Source organism: Mustela nivalis (assembly GCF_964662115.1).
Source record: "Mustela nivalis genome assembly, chromosome: 5".
Classification (NCBI taxonomy): Eukaryota; Metazoa; Chordata; class Mammalia; order Carnivora; family Mustelidae; genus Mustela; species Mustela nivalis.
Window position 1 is genome coordinate 132496973 of NC_139024.1, and position 24219 is coordinate 132521191.

The following is a 24219-nucleotide window of genomic DNA, read 5'->3' on the forward strand; positions in this document are numbered from 1 at the left end:
GTTTATAGCTCTTTGATAACTGCATGATTATATCAATAATAAAATAAATGAAAGCAGTGAAACTAAGCAGATAAAAATCACCAACAGCTCACAAAATGCATTTAATGTCTTTATTCTGTAGGGCTAACTATTAAGAAAAACAAAATCACTAAACTCAGTGGTGGTGTTCACACATGAAGAGACATTACAGATAATCCATCAGTCAGACATTGTTCATGTCTCCCAAGAACAATTTTCCCCACATACCAATCTATCCACATCTTTACTTCACCTTCTCACATTGAGAACATCCAATTTTAGGGCCACTGGCAGGAATTTGAACAACCAGTGTGTACTCGCAGAACAATAGTGAAAAACTATTGACTAAAGACCTAATGACTTACGTCTTACAGGTTGCAGAACCAATCCTGCCTTGGGCAACTCTAGACCTGAAAGTTGGTCATTTCTTCTCACGAGGGGTGTCACAACACCCCTAGCTCATAGGACTGTGACTATCATGGTCTCAGTTACAGATGCACAGCAAGCACGAAGAGCAAGGCTGCTATAAAGACAATGAGCTGCCACTGTCATAGTCAGGTTAACAAGAGCTATAAAATTTTTCTCAGTGTAAGAAGACCATGATAAACCTTTAGGGTATTATGCTAAGTGAAATAAGTCAGAGACAGACAAAAACTACATGGTATCATGCAAACACGAAATCTAAAAAAAAAACCCCAAAACAAAAAAACCTCAAGTCATAGAAACAGGGAGGAATGGTGGGAGAGTTGGGAGATGCAGAGATGTTGATCAAAGGCTACAAACTTCCAGTAAGAAGATAAATACATTCTGAGGATCTAGTGCATAGTGTTGTGAATATAGTTAACAACATACATCATATACTTGAAAACTGCTCAGAGTAAATCTCAAATGTCCCCACCACGAAAAACAAACAGAATTATGTGATGTGACGAAGGTGTTAGCTAATGCTAAGGTAAGCTTATGCTTACGCTAAGGTTAGCTAATGCTAAGGGTATTCCAAGATACAAGGGTAGCAAATCAACCTGATGTATATCTTACATTTGCACAATGCTACATGTCAATTATATCTCAATAAAGCTGAAAAAAAAAAAAGACGGGAAGAGAAGACACAATCACACTGCATACTAACTAGTCAAACTCATATCTCCCTATTGATCTTATATCCTTAAGAATGAAAAAAAACTAATTGTATCAGAAACTCCTATCATCTAGAAAAACTAGTTGTATAATTCTAAATACTAATGATTATCTTCTAATTTCAAGTATGTTTATTTAAAGTAAGCATTATACTTTCTCTTATTTTGAAGTGACCCTATTGGTCCTCAGTGCCACCGAGACTGTAGATGACAGAAGTGATTTTTAACCTATACTCTCTGCTTGATGTGAGTTTGGTGACAAAGGTAAATGGAAGGACTGCTCCCACAACACACACACACACACACACACACACCATAACACAATTTATTCCAGGAATAGGTAAATTGAATGAGATTAGGTACCTAACAAAAAGTACCCAACAATTTAAAATAACTTTAAAATAAACACTTAAAATAAACACAAAACCAGGATTACAGAGACGTAATAAACCTACCCTATGTGTCTTAGTTTCTCTCAACAGATTTCAGATAATGACTAGATATGCTGCCATCTATAACATGATTTTACACAAATAGTATCATAACCAAAAGTTCATGCTTGTTTAGAGAGCCATACTTGACAATGAAATTCTATAGCACTACCCAAAGTACAGAGAACTAGAATCTTGGGAATGAGAAAAAAGTTCCATACTGCTCCCAAGAGCCAACTATTCCCATTTCCTCAAATTCTATTCAGTAATCTCAAGTTGATAGCTTGAAATCAATCATGATAGGAAAATTTATACACTGGAAATGCTAATATTAAGGTTAGTTTTCTTTTTCTTTTCTTTTCTTTTCTTTTCTGGAATGCCAATTGTTAAGCATTTACCAGCACACCACCAAGTCAGTTCCTTTTTTACAAAGTTGGTTCCAATATTCCTTAGTGGTTTAAGACCTTGTCTTTCTTCTCCTAATTTTATACATACAATTTGGGTCAAATCATTCAATCCTGTTAAATTCAAATACCATATCTATGTTGGTGACTCCAAAATCATATATATCTTGTGATGTCAGTTAGCTTAAGACTAATCTTGAGAGAAGACACATGCATGCATAAACACACAATACACACACACACACACACACACACAGGAATACTACTCAGCCATAAAAAGAATTAAATCTGGCCATTTGCAGTAGGATGGACTTTGAAGGCATTATGCTAAATGAAAAAAAGTCAAACAGAGAAAGATAAATACCATATGACTTCACTTACTTGTGGAATCTAAAAAACAAAACAGAACAAAACAAAACCCAGACTCATCAACACAGAAAATGGACTGGTAGTTGCCAGAGGGGAGGAAAGCTGGGAGCAAAATGGGTCAAAGAGATCAAGAACTGCAAACTTCCAGTTTTAAAATAAATCATGGGAATGTAATAAATGGCATGAGTCAATAATAATGTATTTTCAAAAAAGACTAATCTTTACATATACTTTCCTCAACATATAATATTTTTTTAAAAGAATACTCATCACAAAGAAATTCCTTATTCTTAACCCTCCCAAAGATAATTCAATCAGCCTTAGCTGTTTTAAGGGGATCTCATGAGAGCATTCCTTGTAACATCCCAGCATCATCCTACGGGACCAACTGAGTTCCTAAGAGGAACCCTTAGGATTTCCCTTTGAGTGAACCCTGGAAGCAGAGCTGAGGAGGGAGATAATCTCGAGCATGTCAGCTTTAGGGGACTCAGAGCACAGGAATAGGATTGTGAATCTAGGTAGATAGCTTTAATATGAAGGTTTTAATGATCAACTCACAGACCCTCACTTCACTTTTCTTTGGCAAGAACTGAGGAAGAGGAAGAAAAAAATGAGGATGCTGTGGAGGAAGAAAAACCATTTTAGCCTCTATGGATCCCTTATAACCTAAAAAGTTTTGGGAAGCTTTGGTGGGTAGCATAAAGACATACTAGACATACATACTATATGCAATGCTTATTCTATGCTAGGTGCTATTCTTTTAACTTAGTAAGTCTCCTATGTTCTTCTTAATTATTCCAAAAAGATGTATTATTTCTTAATCCACTTAAACTTGTTTATGACCCTAAAATAGTCACTATTGTTATCTCCATTTTATAGTGCAAGCAACTGAAACAAAGATAGGTCATTCAATTTGCTCAGTGTGACACACACAATTAGGAGATCGTGAGAGCCAGAAAGATATTCATAGGTACAATCCTCAGGAATCTCAAACTTGAATCGAACTGAGTATTTCTCTTCTTATTTCTCTTCTCCTCAGGCCCCAAACCTGCTCCTTCTTGCTCTGCTTGAGGCCAGAAATCTGAAAGTCATCACTGACTACTTTCTTCCTACTTACCACTGCAAACTAGTAACCAAACACTGCCTTTCTCATCTCCTTAAATCTCTCATCTTGCCATTCACTCTACCTTCATTACCTGTTTTGGTTAAAAGTCCTCAGCACTTCTATCTGATGAATCTTCTTATCTCTAGTCTAATTCTCTCCTAATCCATTCTCTATGCAGATAGCAGAATATATTTTTTTAATTCACATATATTATTTGTTTCAGGGGTACAGGCTTGTGATTCATCAGTCTTACACAATTCACAGCACTCACCAAATCACACACCCTCCCCAATGTCCATCACCCAGTCACCCCATCCCTTCCACCCCCGCCCCTCCAGCAACCCTCAGTTTGTTTCCTTAGATTGAATCTCTTATGGTTTGTCTCCCTCTCTGGTTTCATTTTGTTTCATTTTTCCCTCCCTTCCCCTATGATCCTTTGTCTTGTTTCTCAAATTCCTCATATCAATGAGATCATATAATTATCTTTCTCTGACTGACTTACTTCACTTAGGGTAATAACCTCTAGTTCCATCCACATTGTAGCAAATGGCAAGATTTTGGTTTTCTGATGGCTGCATAGTACTCCGTTGTATACCTATACCATACCCTAACCCTAACCCTATACCACAGCTTCTTTATCCATTCATCTGTTGATGTCTTTCCACAGATGGCAGAATATTCTTTAAAGTTCGTAATGTCACTTCTTTATTTAAAATTCCTAAATGGGTCACCAACAGTCTTCAAAATAAATACAAATTCTACTACACTAGAATTTGAAAGAAAGCTTATCCTAAGCAGACCCCCATCTACCTCACAGTCCTACATCTCACACTTCCATATTACAATACTGGATCCTGGTTCCTTGACTGCAGGAGGTCTCCTCTCCTGAAGTCAGGGGCTTCCTCCTCATGTGGCTTTCCCTGTCTGGGACACCTGTATCCAGTTGGCTTGTCCACATGCTAACCTCCACTTGCCTAGATACTATCTCCTCACCTTTGAAGGCTCACATGACCCTGTCCTGAGAGTCTTTCACTCTACTTTTCAATGAGATACATCCTGTGTAGGCTCCAGATGAACCCCATGATTATCAGTGGCAGACAATTATCACACCATAATTTAATCACCTGCTTATCTGTGTTCTCCATTAGACTATAAGCTTTAGGAATAATGCATAACTACTACCTTTATAACCTTGGGATGAAACTGACACATGCTCAATAAAGGCTTACAGAGCAAGGACTAAAAATAAGCCTTTGAATCAGCATCCAGTATTCCTTCTACTTAGAGAGGTGGTACAGTATAGTACAAGCCCCTTTCGGCACAGTGTTCAAAACCACATAAACGGCCATGCAAGCTGAAACCAAGCAAACAATCTTAAGTAATGGAGAAATTATGATTGTTCTGTGACTTATAAAAATTGTTGCACCATTAAAAACATGCTTACTGTTGGTCTTAATGAATAAGAAAATGAAAAAAAAAACAGTAAAACCAGTATTTACTTAGTAATCTATGATTTAAAATATTAGAAACACTGAAAATAAAACTGTTCTATTTCTTTGTAAAAACAAAAACAAGATTGCTTGCTTTATTCATCATAATATTTACAATATGTATCAAGCATCTTTTCTATACTTTGATAAATTATCATTCTCCTTTCTAAACTTATCATTTGCACTCTGAATGTCATTGATTGCCTCCAAGCACTCCTTTAAGCATCACTTTCCCTACAATGTCTTATTCTTTTCTTCATACCTTCCTCATTTCCACTAATAAATTCACATTTATCCAGTTCCTCTGGCTGCACAGCTTGAGTCTCCTGAACAGCAGCAGTGCCTACAGCTGCTTCTTCTGTAACTCCAGTTATGGTAGACTTGAATTTCACTTACACTGTTACCACTTTTTTTTTTTTTTAATGTGCTTTCATCTTTGTGGGTCAATCCTCTCTTTTGATTATTCATTTGTATAAAAAGCTATATGAGTTTATGTCTGGGGGACAAGGAGTCCACACAACTATATGCTTTGTTGTCTGTGTGTGAATATATGTATAGTGACCAGTCACAGAGACTCTGAAGGAAAAGAGGTTAAGTGCTCACTGATCATCTCTAACATCTCTTATTTATGGAGTGACCTGTGGACTGAACAACTAGCAACCACGTTTGTACTTTATGCAATTTTGACAAATACACTGTGATAATTAAAATCTCAATTGTGTTGCTGAGGGACAAGTGTATCTAACCAAACTGTGGTGATTGAAATTCATGCCTATCAAAACAATGCACAGCAAGCTCTGTTGGTAGTTTTAAGTACAGATTTGAAGCTAGGTTTCTAGATATAAATCCCAGCTCTGCCACTTACTACTTATATGACTTTAGATAACACATTTAATCTTCCTGGGCTTCAGTTTTTTCGTCAATAAAATGGAAATAACAGGGTTGCCTGGGTAGCTCAGTTGGTTAAGTGCCTACCTCTTGATTTCAGCTTGGGTCTTGATCTCAGGTTTGTGAGTTAAGGACCCCATTAGGCTCCACACTGGGTAGGAGTCTACTTAAAAAAAAAAAAAAAAAAAAATAGGTATGACAGCACAAGCCCCAGAGAGAACTAAATACATAGAGAATGTCTGAAGCCATACCTGACCCTCAGTGAGCACTCCAGAAGTTTTAACTATTAACCACCACAGCTGCTACTATAAATACTTATTGTCTATACCTACACTATCTAATATGCCATTACTAGCCACATATGGCTATTTCAATTTAAAGTTAAATTTATTAAAATTAAATAAAAATTTTAAAAATTTAAAAAATCAATTCCTCAGCAATATAGTTACAATTTAAGTGCTCAATAACTATAATCCCAAAACCTCTATTGAAGAGCACTATTCTATACTCCTGGAATAGGTAAGGACATAGAGTTGGATATGTGAATTTGAGATAAATTAATAGTCATCCCTTCATCCCTGGCTTGAAATCAAGAAGGAATTATTAGGTTCAAAGGCAAATATAAAAAACATATATCGAGGAAAATGAAAAAAATTCAATGAATGGCATCAATATTGATATATTTAGAATAAAATGGACTAAGTTTCTTAGAGCCGACATTACCCTTTTTTACTTTAAGTTTCTAAAAAACTTAAAGTAAAAAAGTTTGCCCTTTAAAAACTTTCATTTAAAATAACTCAGGAAAAACATACAAATTGGTATATAATTATATATAAGATTAAAGCATTAATAATAATCTAAGCAAACTAAACTACATTCAAACTCATCTATTCTTTCCTTCCTTTCCAAAAGAAAAGACATTAAATTTTCCATAGTACTTCTGTAATTTTTTTGAGAGAGAGAGAGCATGCACATGAGCTGGAGTGGGAGGGGCAGAGGGAGAGAAGAGAGAGAATCTTAAGCAGGCTCCACGCTGAGTACAGAGCCTGATGTGGGACTCAATTTCAAGACCCTGAGATCATGACCTGAGCTGAAACCAAGAGTCCGACACTTAACCAACTGAGCCACTAGGTGCCCCTCTATAATTTTTTTTTCCCTGATTCTCCAGCTTACAAACTATGATATACCGACCTGGACAAAGGATATGTGTACAGGGCATGGGCCATATGTCTTCCATCTTTGTATCTCACACTGAACCAAACATGGTACTTTTACACAATTAAATAAATGTTTGTCATGTTGACCTGAATTAGCAAAACCTCATCCTAAGATAGCAAACATCAACATCAAGTTCATAAAAAATGTTTCCAGAAGTTTATGCTAAGTGAAATAAGTCAAGCTCTCTAGAGAAAGTCAATTATCATACGGTTTCACTTATTTGGGGAACCTAAGGAATGGAGGACATTAGGAGAAGGAAGGGAAAAATGAAGTGGGGGATTTGGAAGGGGAGATGAACCATGATAGACTATGGACTCCAGCAAACAAACTGAGGGTTTTAGAGGGGAGGGTGGTGAGGGGATGGGTTAGACAGGTGATGGGTATGAAGGAGGGTATGTATTGCATGGAGCACTGGGTGTTATATACAAACAATGAATCATGGAACACTACATCAAAACCTAATGATGTACTATTGTATGGTGACTACCATAACATAATAAAAAATAAATAAAATAAAATCTGACTTAAATTGGCATTAAAAAAGAGAATGTTTCCAGAAAAAGAAAGTGTTATAAAAAAGAATAGATTTTAAGAAAAATCTTTACACCAGAAAATCCTGAAGTGGAGTCTCATAAAGAAATGACTAATTTAGCCCAAATTTACTGAAGAATAGTAAACTTCAATAAAGTTAATATGACACATTTCTAAATAAAGTTTGTGGTTATGAAGAACAGAAGTAAAATAATTTCCCTTAAAATTTTATACTGCAAATCCCAAGGGAGGATTTCCTAAAGTGCTCCTTAGAAGAAAAAAAAATTATGTTCACACACTATGCTAAACCTAACACATGAAACAGATCTTAATTTTTTCCAAACCTTAGTGTCTATTTTCTCTTACTGATATAACAATTTAATTACAATATCAGCTTGTTTTTATAAATCACTCTTTTTAAAGTTACTAAATATCATTTTTTACAGATACCATGATTTGAGGACAAGTACTCCATTGAAAATAGTATGCCTGAGTAGAAATACCTAAGACCTTAAAATGTCTGGCTATATTAATATAGAAATAGCTTTAGTAAATGTTTATTTGAGTTGAGTTCAGAATATATTAATTTTATTTAAACTGCTGACTTGGTTCTCAGAAAACAAGGCAAAATCTCAAGGCAAAATAATAACAACCCACCACCACAACCACCAGAGGGAAGATTATTTAAAGTGCTAATAAACTCATAAGTTTAGGATGAAATCAAAGTACTCAAATTCTAGCAAAGGAAGTCCACATCAAATTAAAGCTTCTTTCCAGCAAATGTTTTATTAGGGATCCCAGGGGTTTAAAAACAGACATTTACCCCCCCAAAAAAAAAAAGTTCAGGAAGTTACCAAAGAAATAAATTAAGCTAGTAGTCTGAAACTAAATATCACAATCCTTCATTCACAGATCACTAAATACCTGATGTGAGGGTTTTTAAATGTTTTAGCTATTCTTAACCCTATTTCATGGGGAAATCATTTGCTATACATAAACTTAAAAACAGGGAGATTCCCCTGGGGACTGCTGCTCTCTATCAGATGTTTACTATATGAGTGAAAGAGGATAATGTTATTTTAAGCTGCTAATATTAAAAGAGAAATTGATTCATCTGATGAGTTTCTTCCAGATCATTAGGATCAGTAGCTGAGAACTAGAATGTCAGGAGGAAAAAAAAAAAAGATATAAGGCAAGTGGGTGGGACCCAAAACTTTGTATATATCAGGTTTTATTGACATACAATTTTTACAAAATTTCTCACAGTTAGTAATACTCTTAAAGATGAAGCTGCTATAAATTCACTTTGGAAAAAGACATGATATAGATAAATCAATGACATGTAAGTATCTGTCATTCCAGGAGCTGATAATATTTGCTTTAAAACTGTTAGATATATGAAGATAAGTTTCAGGGTTCTGGTCAATGGCAATCCTGGCTATTGCTTCAGCACTTTTCTCTCTTTGATAATGTTACTTACATACCAGTCTCTTTTACAGTAGCAAGTTTTACTTCTTAGAAGCATTCGGGCTTATTTTTTAAATTATGATTTCTTATAAATAAAATGCAAACAAAACAGAATGTTCATTTTCAATGTTTTTATTCCCCATTTATATTTATTAAATCATTACTATTTAGAAATAAATATTAAAATGCAACTCACTGCCTGTTCTGTGAAACCAATTCCAAGAACTATATTAAAGCTTATTATAAAGTCCATAAATAGTTTTGGGTAGTAGGACAAAACTTACTGTTCAGAACATTCTCCAGTTTTTGCGTCATGGATCCTTCTACTTTTTCTGTTCCATCTGCTTCTAGTTTCTGATGGATAGCTAGAAAAAACATCTAGTTAAAGTGTGTGCTATTTTAGTGGGTGGAAAGACATTACATCAAAATGACATTTTTAAACAACTTTAAAAAATGGTCATATTATTTTCACTGCTGGAAAGAAGCACAAACATGCAAAAACTATGCAAAGTAAGCAGGAGACACCAGTCTATGTTACTCATAGTTTAGTACTATTAAAATAGTACAATAATACATATACTCGATCATCTGAGCATCAAGGTTGAGTGGTTAAGAACAGTTAAACTAAAAAAGAAAATAAAAGTGAGACGTATGTAACTAATATCTTTGATATTTGGCTATAGGAAAGTCATTTTTATTTCTCAGTTTCACCACCTGCAAAAGAGAAGTACTAGTATTTGAAGTACACCATCTTCAAAATATTCCATTTCAGCCTTGGACACAACATGGCAAAATACATACTATTCATGTTCTCTCCATTTCTTTTATTATTTCCCTGGAAGTTCACAAGAACTATCTGGTAACATCTACCAATATATCAATTTGTGGATATACAAATCATATTGGAGTATTTGTTATTATTGCCATGTCTGCATGGTTCTGATAAACATTATTTAAAAATCATTTAAAAATTTATATTTAAAAAATGTTTTACCTACTGTAGAGTAGGTTTTAAACAGGGCAAATCAGACTTATCTAAGTGAAGCACTAAGAAAATTTTCAAAATGAAATGACCAAATATAATTTCAAATTCAAAATTCTGACATAATAAAAATAAAAAAAACTAGCAAAGCAAACATTAATTGAGCCATGACCATAAATTAAGCACAATGATAAATTTCTAATGCATATTGCTCATCTGGTAAGAAGTCAATGATGTATGTTCTAATATTATTTCTATTTCAAGAGAAGAAATCCATGGCTGAGGGCAATTAAACAAGTTGACCAATATCACAAAGCCAAATCCCAAATTTGAACTCACGCTGTCTGATCCCAGAACAAAAAACTTCACCCTATATTGCCTGTATTGCATAGGCAAGCAACTTAACTTGGCTAAGCCTGTTTTTCCCATCTGTAGAATGAAAATAATATACTTATTATGTTAGTTGGGAACTGCATTCAGTTGCAAATGATACCTCTCTCTAAAATAATGGCTGCTAAACACCCAGGATTTTATTGTTTCACATAACTTCGTTTAGCACAATTTCAAATATAAGATGTATATAACTCGATGGCTTTACAGCCAGTACAATGAAATTAACGTCACTCTGATACAGCTATTCTCCAACATTCAAAAAGAATGTCAAACTCTTCTTAAAAGTATTTTACAGGTTCTGCATCAACCCATCAGTCATGAGTGGTAGATTTATTCGGGGGTGGGGGGTGTGGTCTGCTTAAGCAAAAAGAAAAATTTGTTTTTACTTTATTACGTACACATCATTAGTATTTGATATAGTGTTCCATAATTAATTGTTTGCATATAACACCCAGTGCTCCATCCAAAACATGCCCTCCTTAATCAATCACAATTTTGTTCCCTTTGACTCACTGATTAGAAAATCCTGGGTAAAAGTCAGTGCTCAAATGCACTATAAAAATATTCTCAATGCATAATAACATCTACATTTCTGCTTCTTATAATTACTTTCTAATTTTAGTCCTGCCCTTTTTTAATACCTTTCTTTTAGAGCAATTTCAAATTTTGTTTGAAATTTATAAACAGACAGCTTCTTTATTAGAGAAACACAATCAAAGAAAGAAAAAGAAACACATTTGGGGGAAAAAAAAGTCTGCCAGTATATTCTTAATTGTCTTGGTTGACTCACAAGTAAAAAAAAAAAAAAAAAAAGTTCTTTTTGTTTAATGTTTCAAATTTGGATTATTTGGTGATAGTGACATAAAATGTTTCCACATATCAAAATTAAATTTAACTTGAACTTGTTACATTAAATGGAAAATAGCTTCCCTATCTTTAAAGAGAGGAGATAAAAATGCCCAAATATAAAAAAGCTAAACTAAAAACACTGCTCACACTATTCATTTAAATGCTGGTGTACTTTTCTGACAATCTTGCTGCAAAAGAACGTGGGGCACACATTCCATATTACGGGAGCATTGCTTAAGTTTCTTCCATGGCAATAAGGCATTGCATCTTATAGAGCCCTGCTTCAAATGTTGCTTTCTAAGTTAAAATCATTAAAGGAAATCAGGCAGTCACATTTCTATTGCTGGCAAAGCCCATCACTGATCAGCAGGTCAAAACTAGGTAAGCCTAGCTCCCCTCAGCTCAGTTTACAGCTCTTTTTTGCTGACAAAGCAGCTTCCTGCCACCCATCTCCACCACAGCAGAGTCACTGTCAAGCTGTCAGCCAAGCATGAGGACCAAGAGACACAGGGATCTGATAAAGGCAATCCTATTTTCCAGAACATTAAACCAAATAACTAAATGTCTGGTTCCTTGACCTTTTATTATCTCTAAAAACATTTTTAAATAGTAAAACTCAATAAGCAACTGGGTACATGATCACAGGTTTGTTATTGTTTCTAATCTATTAAAACTTAAATATGTGAAGCAGTTGAACACCATAAAATTGTATTTAAGAAACCAAAAAAGTATGAATATAAAAGTTCTATTTAAAGAAAAATCAGAATTATAGAAAGACTGCCTGTTGATTCACTGAAATTTTTATTTATCTCTAATTAAATATGGACATCAGATTTGCAGATTTCAATTAAAAATTTCAAAGTATTTGTCTACACATTTATACAATGCCATTATTAAATGAGGCACTAAGAAATGACATGTGTGTATAGGCAATGTCTACAAGGATTTATGTCAGGTACACTGTGATCCATATACTCTAACCACTATATATTACTACTAGTCTAAGAGACAGGAATACTCAAACTAGGTCAGAGACTAGAAAACTATTTCTATAAAGAACCACACAGTAAATATTTTAGGCTTTGTGGGTCACATAGGGCCTCTATCACATATTCTACTTCTCTTTTTTTTTTTCTTCCCCAAATAAACCTTGAAAAACACAGCCATCTTTAGCTCCTGGACTGTACAAAGATGGGCTATGGCCTAATTTGGCCTATAAGCTAAACTCTGAAAACAATACTTACTAAAATAGAAGACAAAGAAGAGTTAGAATAAGGTGTCTTAAAAATTTAAATCTGGGGACACCTGGATGGCTCAGTCAGTTAGGCTGCTGCCTTCAGCTCAGGTCATGATCCCAGGGTCCTGGTATCGAGTCCCACATCAGGCTCCTTGCTTGGCAGGGAGCCTGTTTCTCTCTCCACCTCTGCCTGCCACTCTGCCTCCTTGTGCACTCTTTTTCTCTCTGTCTCTCTTTCGCAAATAAATAAATAAATAAATAAATAAATAAATAAATAAATAAAATCTTTTAAAAAATTTAAATCTGTAGAAAGCTTTTCAAACATTTAATTCCTACTTCTTATTCTACCAAATTTTTATGAGAGTGACAAAATTTTATAAATTACATTGAAATAGGTTAGGTAACCTATGAATCCTTTCCTCAGTTATGTTGAAAAAAAAAACAATAAATAATCAAATTTATTACAACTATTACATAAAACACTAAAGGGTATAAAGGATTCTCTATTAGAGAATTGGATCCTTGATAACCACATCTGCGTAAAACCTTTATATATCAGTAGACACAACAGAATGTGCCAAAAAATCAGTTATGGCTTACAATGCCTCAAGGAGCAGCAATAAAAGTAACATGAGAAAAAAGGTCAATTGTACATTGAACAACATATGTTATTTACTCTGCTCTGGTCTCTTTTCTCAGGTACTCTTTAGTATAACATAAGTAAAAGTAATCCATACCATTTGGGTCCATAATTGTTCTTAAAAGAAGCAAGTGATTAATGCTGGGCTCATCAATAAAAAGAATGAGATCGGTCAAGTGATAAGCTCAAGGAGCAGTCAGGGACATGATCACCAAAACAAAGGTGATGATCAGAAGGCACTGAGGAACTGAAGAAAGCCTTTAATTATATGAAAAACTCCACAAACATTACCATGGCCTGCCAGAACTCATTTGAACAGTAAATGATAAGAAACTATGGCTAATCAAGACTTCAAGGAATGAAAAGAATGGCAGAATGACTGCCAAAGAAAAGTAACACAAGTTGCTGGGAATATTTTAGCAGGATATAGTAAAGTAATAACTACAATAAACACACTGAGGTCAACACTGGCAGATAAGTTATATCAGGCATACCTATCAAGTTTTAATTACAATATTTATGGATATACACAGGGAAAAAGCAAACTGACAATAGCTTAAAAACTTAAAGATACATAAAAGCCATACTGTCTACCTGACCAGGATGGATGGAAAAACACCCGTGGATGCAAATGAAACAGTCCTTTCAAGGAGAACACAGATGATATCAAAAAAGCACAGAATGGTGTTTATCTATACTCTGTCATCTCTATTGAGCCTAGTTCTGACATGAAACATCTAATTTTTTATCTTCAAGACTATAACTCTTCTTTCCCATTTTTCTTACCTCTAACAACTCCTTTCCCTTTCCAATCATTTACAGACCACACTTCCCAACATCCAGTATAGCAGGAAACAGAAGGAAACTAGTTGAGGCATACAAATACTGGGCAACTTAGCAGTGTACTGAAAACAGAAAAAATGCTGGGTACCACACAAGAGAGCAGAAAGAAAGGAGTAGCATTTTTACACAAGGTTATTCAGAAATAAACCATAAATGATATCTGACATAACAAAGCATTAAAAACTGAAGATATGAGTCTACAGATTCTAAAAGTTTATCAAGCAAGGGGAAAAATGAGTAAAGATAAGATCAACATTCTAATATATCCTGAAAAGGCATGTTTTTTTTTTTTTTTAATTCAAGTTGAAACAAATATATCTTTAAACCATTTAGGGAGAAAGGAAAACAGTTCCTTTAATATTTTAATAAAGAATTACACTGGCTTAGGATTTCTCTCTATAACACTAAAAGACACTGGATCAATTGAGAAAATAATTCTCTTAATAGCCAAGAGGTTGCTCATGTATGAAAGCAAGAGACATTTCCAGACATGCAAGAATTCAAAAGCTCTATCACAAAATATATACCCCACTCCTCAAAACAAAAATTCAAATATAGAAAAGATGAAATATAAAATGACTGGTAATAAAAATTAAAGCCTATTAAGCGTATATGAATATATGGTAAATTTTAATTAACTATGGTAAATACGTTATAAAATTAAATGCAAAAGACAAAAATAAATCTTAAAAACATAATAATAACATGAGAAAGAAAAGGTAAAATAAAATAGTAGCTAACTTCAGGTTAAATTAAGATCAGAAAAAAGGAAAGAGCCTAAGAAATAAAGATGCCCTGAACTACTGTCATACACAACAGGAGTCAAAGACAAGCTATGACAGAATTTAAAAATAAAAACATTTCTTCCAAATCTGGAAGATTTATAACCAACATGGTCTATATGGCACAAAGAGTAAAATGAAATTGAAAAAATATGATACAACAATAAAACAAAAGGATAAAAATGTCAGTTTGATAAATATACATAACTTAAATTCTTCTACTAAAAGGCAAAGACTCTCAAAATGGCATAAAAATACAAAAATCCTGCCACGTTGCTTACCAGAGAGATGCCAAAATCCAATTTCTTTTTTTTTCTTTTCTTTTAAGATTTTATGTATTTATTTGACAGAGAAAAATCACAAGTAGATGGAGAGGCAGGCACAGAGAGAGAGAGGGAAGCAGGCTCCCTGCTGAGCAGAGAGACCGATGCGGGACTCGATCCCAGGACCCTGAGATCATGACCTGAGCCGAAGGCAGAGGCTTAACCCACTGAGCCACCCAGGCGCCCCCAAAATCCAATTTCTAAAGGTTAAAAAGAATATGATGTAGAATATATTAGGCAAATGCATGCAAAAGGAAGGGTATGAAATATTAATGATATTGTGTAGTAAAGAATTTAATCTTGCCCCAAAAGAGTCTGTCTGCCCTTTGCCCTTAGGTCCTTGAGAGGTTACTACTAAGCTCTTTGAATTCTTACTTCATAAAAGTGTCTTTGTTTACATGGGGGCCTTGGGCCATGCCAGATAGTCTAACAATGTGATTTATAGTGAAGACTCGGGGTCACTCAGCATCAGCTCAGCCTCCAGAGGGACTAGAGATGGAGGTCAGCTACTGGAACAGTCAATTATGTCTATGTGACAGAGATCCATTAAAAACTATGGATACTGGGAGCGCCTGGGTGGCTCAGTGGGTTAAGCCACTGCCTTCAGCTCAGGTCATGATCTCAGGGTCCTGGGATCGAGCCCCGCATTGGGCTCTCTGCTCAGCGGGGAGCCTGCTTCCCCCTCTCTCTCTGCCTACTTGTGATCTCTGTCTGTCAAATAAATAAATAAAATCTTTAAAAAAACAAACTATGGAAACCAAGGCTTGGATTCCCTGGATGGCAATACTCCATGTACACTGTCTCACATCATACCAGGAAAATCAATTCCATCCATGACTCAACCATGAGAAGGAAGCTTTCATTCCATGCACAGAACTTTTCTGCACTATGCCCTATGCATCTTTTCTCTTGCCTGATTCTAGTCTATATCTTTTCACTAGAGTAAACCATCACTGTGAGAAAAACAGCCTTTAGTGAGTTCTGTGATTTCTTCTAACAAATTATCAAACTTGTACATGGTCTTGGGAATTACCCCTAATTTCACAACTATCATTATTACACTGTAATACCATAACAATATCAAGAGAATCCAAGCCACCAAAAGTTACAAAGGAAACATGTTTTACATATAATAAAAACTGGCAGAATCAAAGTGGATGGTTTCTCTGACATGTTTCCTATAAATAATCTAGATTTAAATAATGTAATAAGGCATTGATAATCTTTCAAACAGTGTGCCCTGATGAGAACATGCCCTCCCTTCCCATTTTTATCTTGGCACAGTTACAGATGGATTGACATATATTTCTTTTCATGTTACACTGGACACTAACTTTAAAAATGAAATCCAGTACAAATTACTAGACCTAAGAGGAAAATTAAATTTTTAAATATTAAAAACACAAGAAAGGGCATCACTAAAGAATCAATATAAATAAAGGAAGTAGAACACAAATTGAACTGATAATAAAAAGGGCATATAACATGCATTATAAATGATTTAAAAATAATAATATAATGCTAAAAATGAAAATCTTGATGAAATAGAAAATTTCAGGGGAAAACCAAATCAAAATAAACAGATCATAAAGAGTAGAAATTTCAAAAATTAAAAAACATATTTTCAAAAAATATACATACACATACACATGCAACTACCAAGTACCCATTCCACTGGAACCCACTTGATCCATCATAGTATCTCTAAAAAAGGAACACACAGACACTAAAGGCCTCCTGATATAATGAAACAACAAGTACTCACTACTACACATGATCAAAAACCAAATCTAATCTAATGTCCAAATAGTTAAGTCCAAGTAGTACAATGGAGAGTAAAATAAATTAAATGACACCATGAGGAAGTAATCAGTCAAATACAGAGTATGGGATATCCTATAGGACAAAGACCATTTCTTCAACAAATCAACTGCATGGGGGAAAAAAAAAAAGTCAAGGCAGCAAAGGTAAGGGGATTGTTCCAGTTTTTAAAAGAGTCTTAAGATACTTTAAAAAAAATAAATGAAAGGCTGGATCTTATCTGAATCTTGATTTAGACAAACCAACAATTAAGAAAGTTGGAGAGTAGCTGGGGGAAATTTGAATATGAAATGGGAATTAGATGATATTGAAGAATTACTGAAACTTTTTTTGTTGTGATAATGGCATTGTGGTTATATAGGTAAATGCCCTTATCTGGAAGGAATCATACTTTAGTACATACTTAAGGGAAATATGCTGTTTTAGACTCACTGCTTGAGATCAGTAAAACAAAAACCAACCAATGTTAAAAATCATCAAAGAAATAAGTATGAAAAGATATTAATAACATAATTCTAGCTGACAGTTTCAAAATATTAGCTTTTTCAGATTTCTAACCTGTAATTCCTAACCTACTTAACCCATCACACAGTACCTACATATATATACATATAGATTCATGTGCTTTTGTAGAACATAAACACCAAAACTTGACCAAAAAAGCATTTAAAAAAAAAACTATAGATTAATTCCACTTAAGACAATAAGCAGAAGAGTTTCTGAAGAACTACTAATAAATCAAATGCTACAGTATATTAAAATAATTACCCAGAGGAATATTCTAAAGAATAAAGGAGGTATCTAGCATACACAACTCTATATACACTATAACTCCAATTATGTAATATGTTATCATATAAGCTAACAACAAAAAGACCAAAAGGAAATACATCAAAATGTTACTGTCATTATCTCTACAATGGGATTACAAGTAGTCTTTATCATTTATCTATTTACTGTTTTTTTAATACACATTTCACTACATCAAAAATAGAAATATGAAATATGTGTGTCTAAACTTTTTGAATTTATTAAAATCACTTTCTATATGCCATAGAGTCACCTGCTCATGTGATTAAGCAGTTGGTCAGAATAATCTTTGTTAAACGGTAAGTTACCAATATACTTGTAGGGCAAATGTGATAGATAAATGATACAAGTAACGCATGTCTTCTGTGGGCAAAAGACATGAACAGACACTTCTCCAATGAAGACATACAAATGGTAATCAGACACATGAAAAAATGTTTATCATACTAGCCATCAGGGAGCTTCAAATTAACACCACATTGAGATACCACCTTACATCAGTTAGAATGGCCAAAATTAGCCAGACAGGAAACAATGCATGTTGGAGAGGATGTGGAGAAAGGGGAACCCTCTTACACTGTTGGTGGGAATGCGACTTGGTGCAGCAACTTTGGAGAACAGTGTGGAGATTCCTCAAGAAATTAAAAATAGAGCTTCCCTATGACCCTGCAATTGCACTACTGGGTATTTACCCCAAAGATACAGATGTCGTGAAAAGAAGGGCCATCTGTACTCCAATGTTCATAGCACCAATGGCCATGGTCGCCAAACTGTGGAAAGAACCAAAATACCCTTCAACAGATGAATGGATAAGGAAGATGTTATCCATATACACTATGGAATATATTATGCCTCCATCAGAAAGGATGAATACCCAACTTTTGTATCAACATAGATGGGACTGTAATAGATTATGCTGAGAGAAATAAGTCAAGCAGAGAGAGTCAATTATCATAGGTTTCACTTATTTGTGGAGCATAAGAAATAACAAGGAGGACATGGGGAGATGGAGAGGAGAAGGCAGTTGAGGGAAATTGGAGGCAGAGGTGAACCATGAGAGACTATGGACTCTGAAAAACAATCTGAGGGTTTTGAAAGGGCAGGGGGTGGGAAGTTGGGTGAGCCTGGTGGTGGGTATTATGGAGGGCATGTATTGCATGGAGCACTGGATGTGGTGCATAAACAATGAATTCTGGTACACTGAAAAGAAATTTTAAAAAAAATTAAAAATTAAAAAAAAAAAAAAACCCAACTTGAAATCTGCCAAGATTGAAGCCATTTATAAAACTAACACCATAAATAAATATATGTTTATACAAAAACACATGTTAGAAAACAGAAAAAGCTAAACATGCATTTCTGTTAAGTGAAATAATTTTAATCACAATAATTTCTGAGAAATGCTAATCACATATGTCCACTTATCATTTGCATAGTTACTAGCAAATTAATAATTTATTTGATAATGCTAAACTCTGTTTATATATGCTCAGGTTTCTATTCTTAAACACAGTGACATTGATTATGTAGAACACCAATAAGCACAAAGAAAGAAAAGCAACCCTTCAAAAAATACAGAGCACAAATCATTCATCATCAAGATGAAGGAGAAGTAGGAGACCCTGTTTCAACCAGTCACCTAAAGTGAGCTAAATATCTACCAGAACACTCTGAACACCCAGAAAATCAGCCTGAGATGTAACACTATACACTTCTGGATCTCTACGAGGGCAGAAGACATCAGAGGAAAGGGTGAACCTTGCGTGGATCGTGGTAGCTATATTCAGCTATACATCCCCTCAACCACCTCTCACCAAAATGACTAGGAGGAGGAACACCCAACAGAGGAAAAATTCAGAGAATGGGCCCTCTCCATCAGAACTATTGGATACGGACATAAACAGTATGTCAGAAAGGGAATTCAGGGTAACAATTATCCAGGCAAAGGCTGCGTTGGAGAAAACCATTAGTGACAATATAGAATCTCTAAGGGTGGAAGTGAGAGCCAACCTGGCAGAAGTTAAAAATGCTATCAGTGAGGGGCGCCTGGGTGGCTCAGTGGGTTAAGCCGCTGCCTTCGGCTCAGGTCATGATCTCAGGGTCCTGAGATTGAGTCCCGCATCGGGCTCTCTGCTCAGCAGGGAGCCTGCTTCCCTCTCTCTCTCTCTGCCTGCCTCTCCATCTACTTGTGATTTCTCTCTGTCAAATAAATAAATAAAATCTTTAAAAAAAAAAATGCTATCAGTGAGATCCACTCTAATCTAAATACTCTAACAGCTAGGGTAACCAATGCAGAAGATAGAATTAGTGATCTAGAGGACCAACTGATAAGGAAGAAGGAGGAGGAGAAGGCCTGGAACAAGCAGCATAGAAGCCATGAAAACAGAATTAGGGAAATAAGTGACGCAATGAAATGTTCCAATGTCAGAATTATCGGGATCTCTGAGGGGGAGGAATAAGAGAAAAGACTAGAAGATAAAGCTGAACAAATCCTGGATGAAAATTTTCCCAATCTGAGGAATGGAACAAGTGTTCGGGTCCTAGAGGAAGAAAGTTAACGCCCCAAGATCAATGAATCTAGAAACACCTCTAGACACTTGATTGCAAAATTCACGAACCATAAATTTAGACAAAATGTTCAAAGGGCAGCTAAGGAGAAGAGATTCCTTACATACAGAGGTAAGTCCATCAAAATAATGTCAGACCTGTCCACAGAAACCTGGTGAGCCAGAAAGGGCTGGCAAGACATATTCAGGAAATGAATGAAAAAAAAAAAAAAAAGAAATGAAAAAAAAAAAAAAAAAAACATGTAGCCAAGAATACTTTATCAAACAAGGCTGAATAGATGGTGAGATAAAGAGCTTCCAAGACCAGCAAGACCACCAAGCCGGCACTACAAGAAATATTAAGGGGGTTCTATAAAAGAAAAAAGAACCCATGAGTGACATAGAACAGAAATTTACAGAGACAATCTATAGACAAGGACTTCACAGGCAACATGATGTCAATTAAAACATATCATTCAATAATCACTCTCAAGGTTAATGGCCTAAACGCTCTCATAAAATGGCACAGGGTTGCAGACTGGATAAAACAACAAGGGCGGTCCATATGCTACCTACAAGGGATACATTTGGAACCTAAAGATACATCCAGACTGAAAGTGAAGGGATGAAGAAGCATCTTTCATGCCAACAGGCCTCAAAAGAAAGTGGGGAAGCGATTCTTTTATCAGATAAATTAGATTTTAAACTAAAGACTATAGTCAGAGATAGAGGGACACTACCTCATTCTTAAAGGTTCTATCCACCAAGAAGACCTAACAATTGTAATTATTGCACCCAATATGGGAGCAGCCAACTACATAAGCCAACTGTTAGTCATATTGGTATAATATATTAATAGTAGGGGATCTTTACACATCTCTCACAGTAATAGATCATCTAAGCAGAAAATCAATAAAGAAACAAGAGCATTGAATGACACATTGGACCAGATGGACCTCATAGATACAGACAGAACATTCCACCCTAAAACAACAGAATACTCATTATTCTCAAGTGCCCATGGAACTTTCTCCAGAATAGACCACATACTGGGTCACAAATTAGGGCTCAACCGATACCAAAAGATTGAGATTATTCCCGGCATATTCTCAGACCATAATACTTTGAAACTGGAACTCAACCACAAGAAAAAGTTTGGAAGGAATTCAAACACTTGCAAGCTAAGGATGAACCTGCTCAAGAATGTTTGTATCAACCAGGAAATCAAAGAAGAACTTAAATAATTCATGGAACCCAATGAGAATGAAGACACATAGGTTCAAAACCTATGGGATACAACAAAAGCAGTCCTAATGGGGAAATACATAGTCATCCAAGCCTCACTCAAAAAAATTGAAAAATCCAGACTATACCAGCTCTCTTTACACCTTAAAGAACTGGAAAATCAATAACAAATTAAGTCAACTCCACGCACAAGAAGGGAAATAAACAAGATTAGAGGAGATATCAATAAATTAGAAACTAGAGATACAGCAGAACACATCAATAAAACTAGAAGCTGGTTCTTTAAAAGAATCAATAAGATCAATGAACCACTGGCCAAAGTAATCCAAAAGAAGAGAGGACCTAAATTACTAAAATTATGAGAGAAAAGGGAAAGATCACAACTAACACCAAAGAAATAGAAACAATCATCAGAAATTTTTACCAACAGTTATATGCCAATAAGTTAAGCAACCTGGAAGGAATAGACACATTCCTGGAAACCTATAAACTTCCAAAGCTGAAACAGAAAGAAACTGACAACCTGATTAGACCAGTACCTAGTAATGAGATTGAAACAGTGATCAAAAACCTCCCAAAAGGGGCGCCTGGGTGGCTCAGTGGGTTAAGCCTCTGCCTTCGGCTCAGGTCATGATCCTGGGGTCCTGGGATCGAGCCCCGCATCAGGCTCTCTGCTCAGCAGGGAGCCTGCTTCCCCCTCTCTCTCTGCCTGCTTCTCTGCCCACTTGTGATCTCTGTCTGTCAAATAAATAAATAAAAAATAAAATCTTTAAAAAAAAAAAAAACACCTCCCAAAAAACAAGAGCCGAGGACCCGATGGATTCCCTAGAGAATTCTACCAACATTCAAAGAAGAAATAATACCATTGTCTTGAAGCTGTTTCAAAAAATAGAAACAGAAGGAAAGCTTCTAGACTCTTTCTATGAAGCCAGCATTACCCTGATCCACAAACTAGGCAAAGACCTGGTCAAAAAGGAGAATTGCAGATCAATATCCCTGATGAATATCTATGCCAAGATTCTCAACATGATCCTAGTTAATAGAATCCAACAGTACATTAAAAAGATTATTCATCATGACTAGGTGAGATTTATCCTTGGGTTGCCAAAATGGTTCAACATTCACAAATCAATCAATGTGATAGAACAAATCAATGAGAGAAAAGAGAACCACATGGTACTCTCAACTGACGCAGAAAAAGCATTTGACAAAATACAGCATCCGTTTCTAATCAAAACACTTTAAAGTACACTGACAGAGGGAACATTCCTCAATTTCATAAAATCTGTCTATGAAAAACCCACAGTAAATATCATTCACAGTTGGGAAAAGCTGATACCCTTCCCTTTGAGATCAGGAACACAATAAGGATGCCTACTCTTGCCACTGTTGTTCAACATAGCACTAGAAGTCCTAGCAACAGCAATCAGACAACAAAAAGAAATAAAAAGAATTCAAATTGGTAAAGAAGAAGTCAAACTCTCTTCACAGATGACATAACACTTTATATGGAAAACCCAAAAGACTCCACCCCAAACTACTAGAACTCATACAGAAATTAAGTAATATAGCAGGACACAAAATTAATGTACAGAAATCAGTTGCCTTCTTATATACGAACAATGAAAATACAGAAAGGGAAATTAGAGAATCGATTCAATTTACTACAGCACTAAGAACCATAAGAGACCTTGGAATAAACCTAACCAAAGAGGTAAAAGATCTATACTTGAGGAACTATAGAACACTCATAAAAGAAATTTAAAAAGACACAAAAAGATAGAAAAGCATTCCATTTTCATGGATCAGAAGAATAAACATTGTTAAAATGTCTATACTGCTCAGCACAATCTATTCTTTCAATGCCATCCTGATCAAAATTCCACCAGCAATTTTCTTTCTTTCTTTCCTTTTTTTTTTTTAGACAGCTTCCACCAGCATTTTTCAAATAGCTGGAACAAACAATCCTAAAATTTGTATGGAACCAGAAGAGACCCCAAATTGCTAAGGAAATGTTGAAAAAGAAAAACAAAACTGGGGGCATTATGTTGCCTGACTTCAAGCTTTACTACAAAGCTGTGATCACCAAGACAGCATGGTACTGGGACAAAAACAGAGCAATGGAACAGAGTAGAGGCCCAGATATGGACCCTCAACTCTATGGCCAAATAATCTTCAAACAGAACAGGAAAAAAATACACAATGGAAAAAAGACAATCTCTTCAGTAAATGGTGCTGGGAAAATTGGACAGATATGTACAGAAGAATGAAACTCAACCATTCTCTTACACCATACACAAAGATAAACTCAAAAGGGATGAAAGACCTCACTGTAAGACAGGATTCCATCAAATTCTAGAAGATAACATAGGCAGTAACCTCTTTGACATCAGCCACAGCAACTTCTTTTAAGACAGGTCTCCAAAGGCAAGGGAAACAAAAGCAAAAATGACCTTTTGGGACTTCATCAAGATCAAAAGCTTATGCACAAAAAGGAAACAGCCAACAAAACAAAGTGGCAACCCATGGAATATTCACAAATATTGAGAATGTAGGTTTCACAAATATTGAGAAGATATTCACAAATGACACTACAGATAAAGGGCTGATATTCAAGTTCTATAAAGAACTCCTCAAACTCTATACTCTAAAAACAGATAATCATGTAAAATAAATGGGCAGAACACATGA

At 35.2% G+C, this 24219-nt stretch overlaps 1 protein-coding gene across 9 annotated transcripts in view; it reads right to left on the reverse strand.

Moving 5' to 3' along the window:
• Window positions 1-24219, reverse strand: part of EXOC2 (exocyst complex component 2) — a 262914-nt gene that overhangs the window by 155980 nt on the left and 82715 nt on the right. For all 9 annotated transcript variants that reach the window (XM_082732163.1, XM_082732164.1, XM_082732165.1 and 6 more), the window contains one exon: window positions 9342-9422. In XM_082732163.1, the coding sequence (XP_082588289.1) occupies window positions 9342-9422 (81 nt within the window). The remainder of the gene's footprint in view (window positions 1-9341; window positions 9423-24219) is intronic.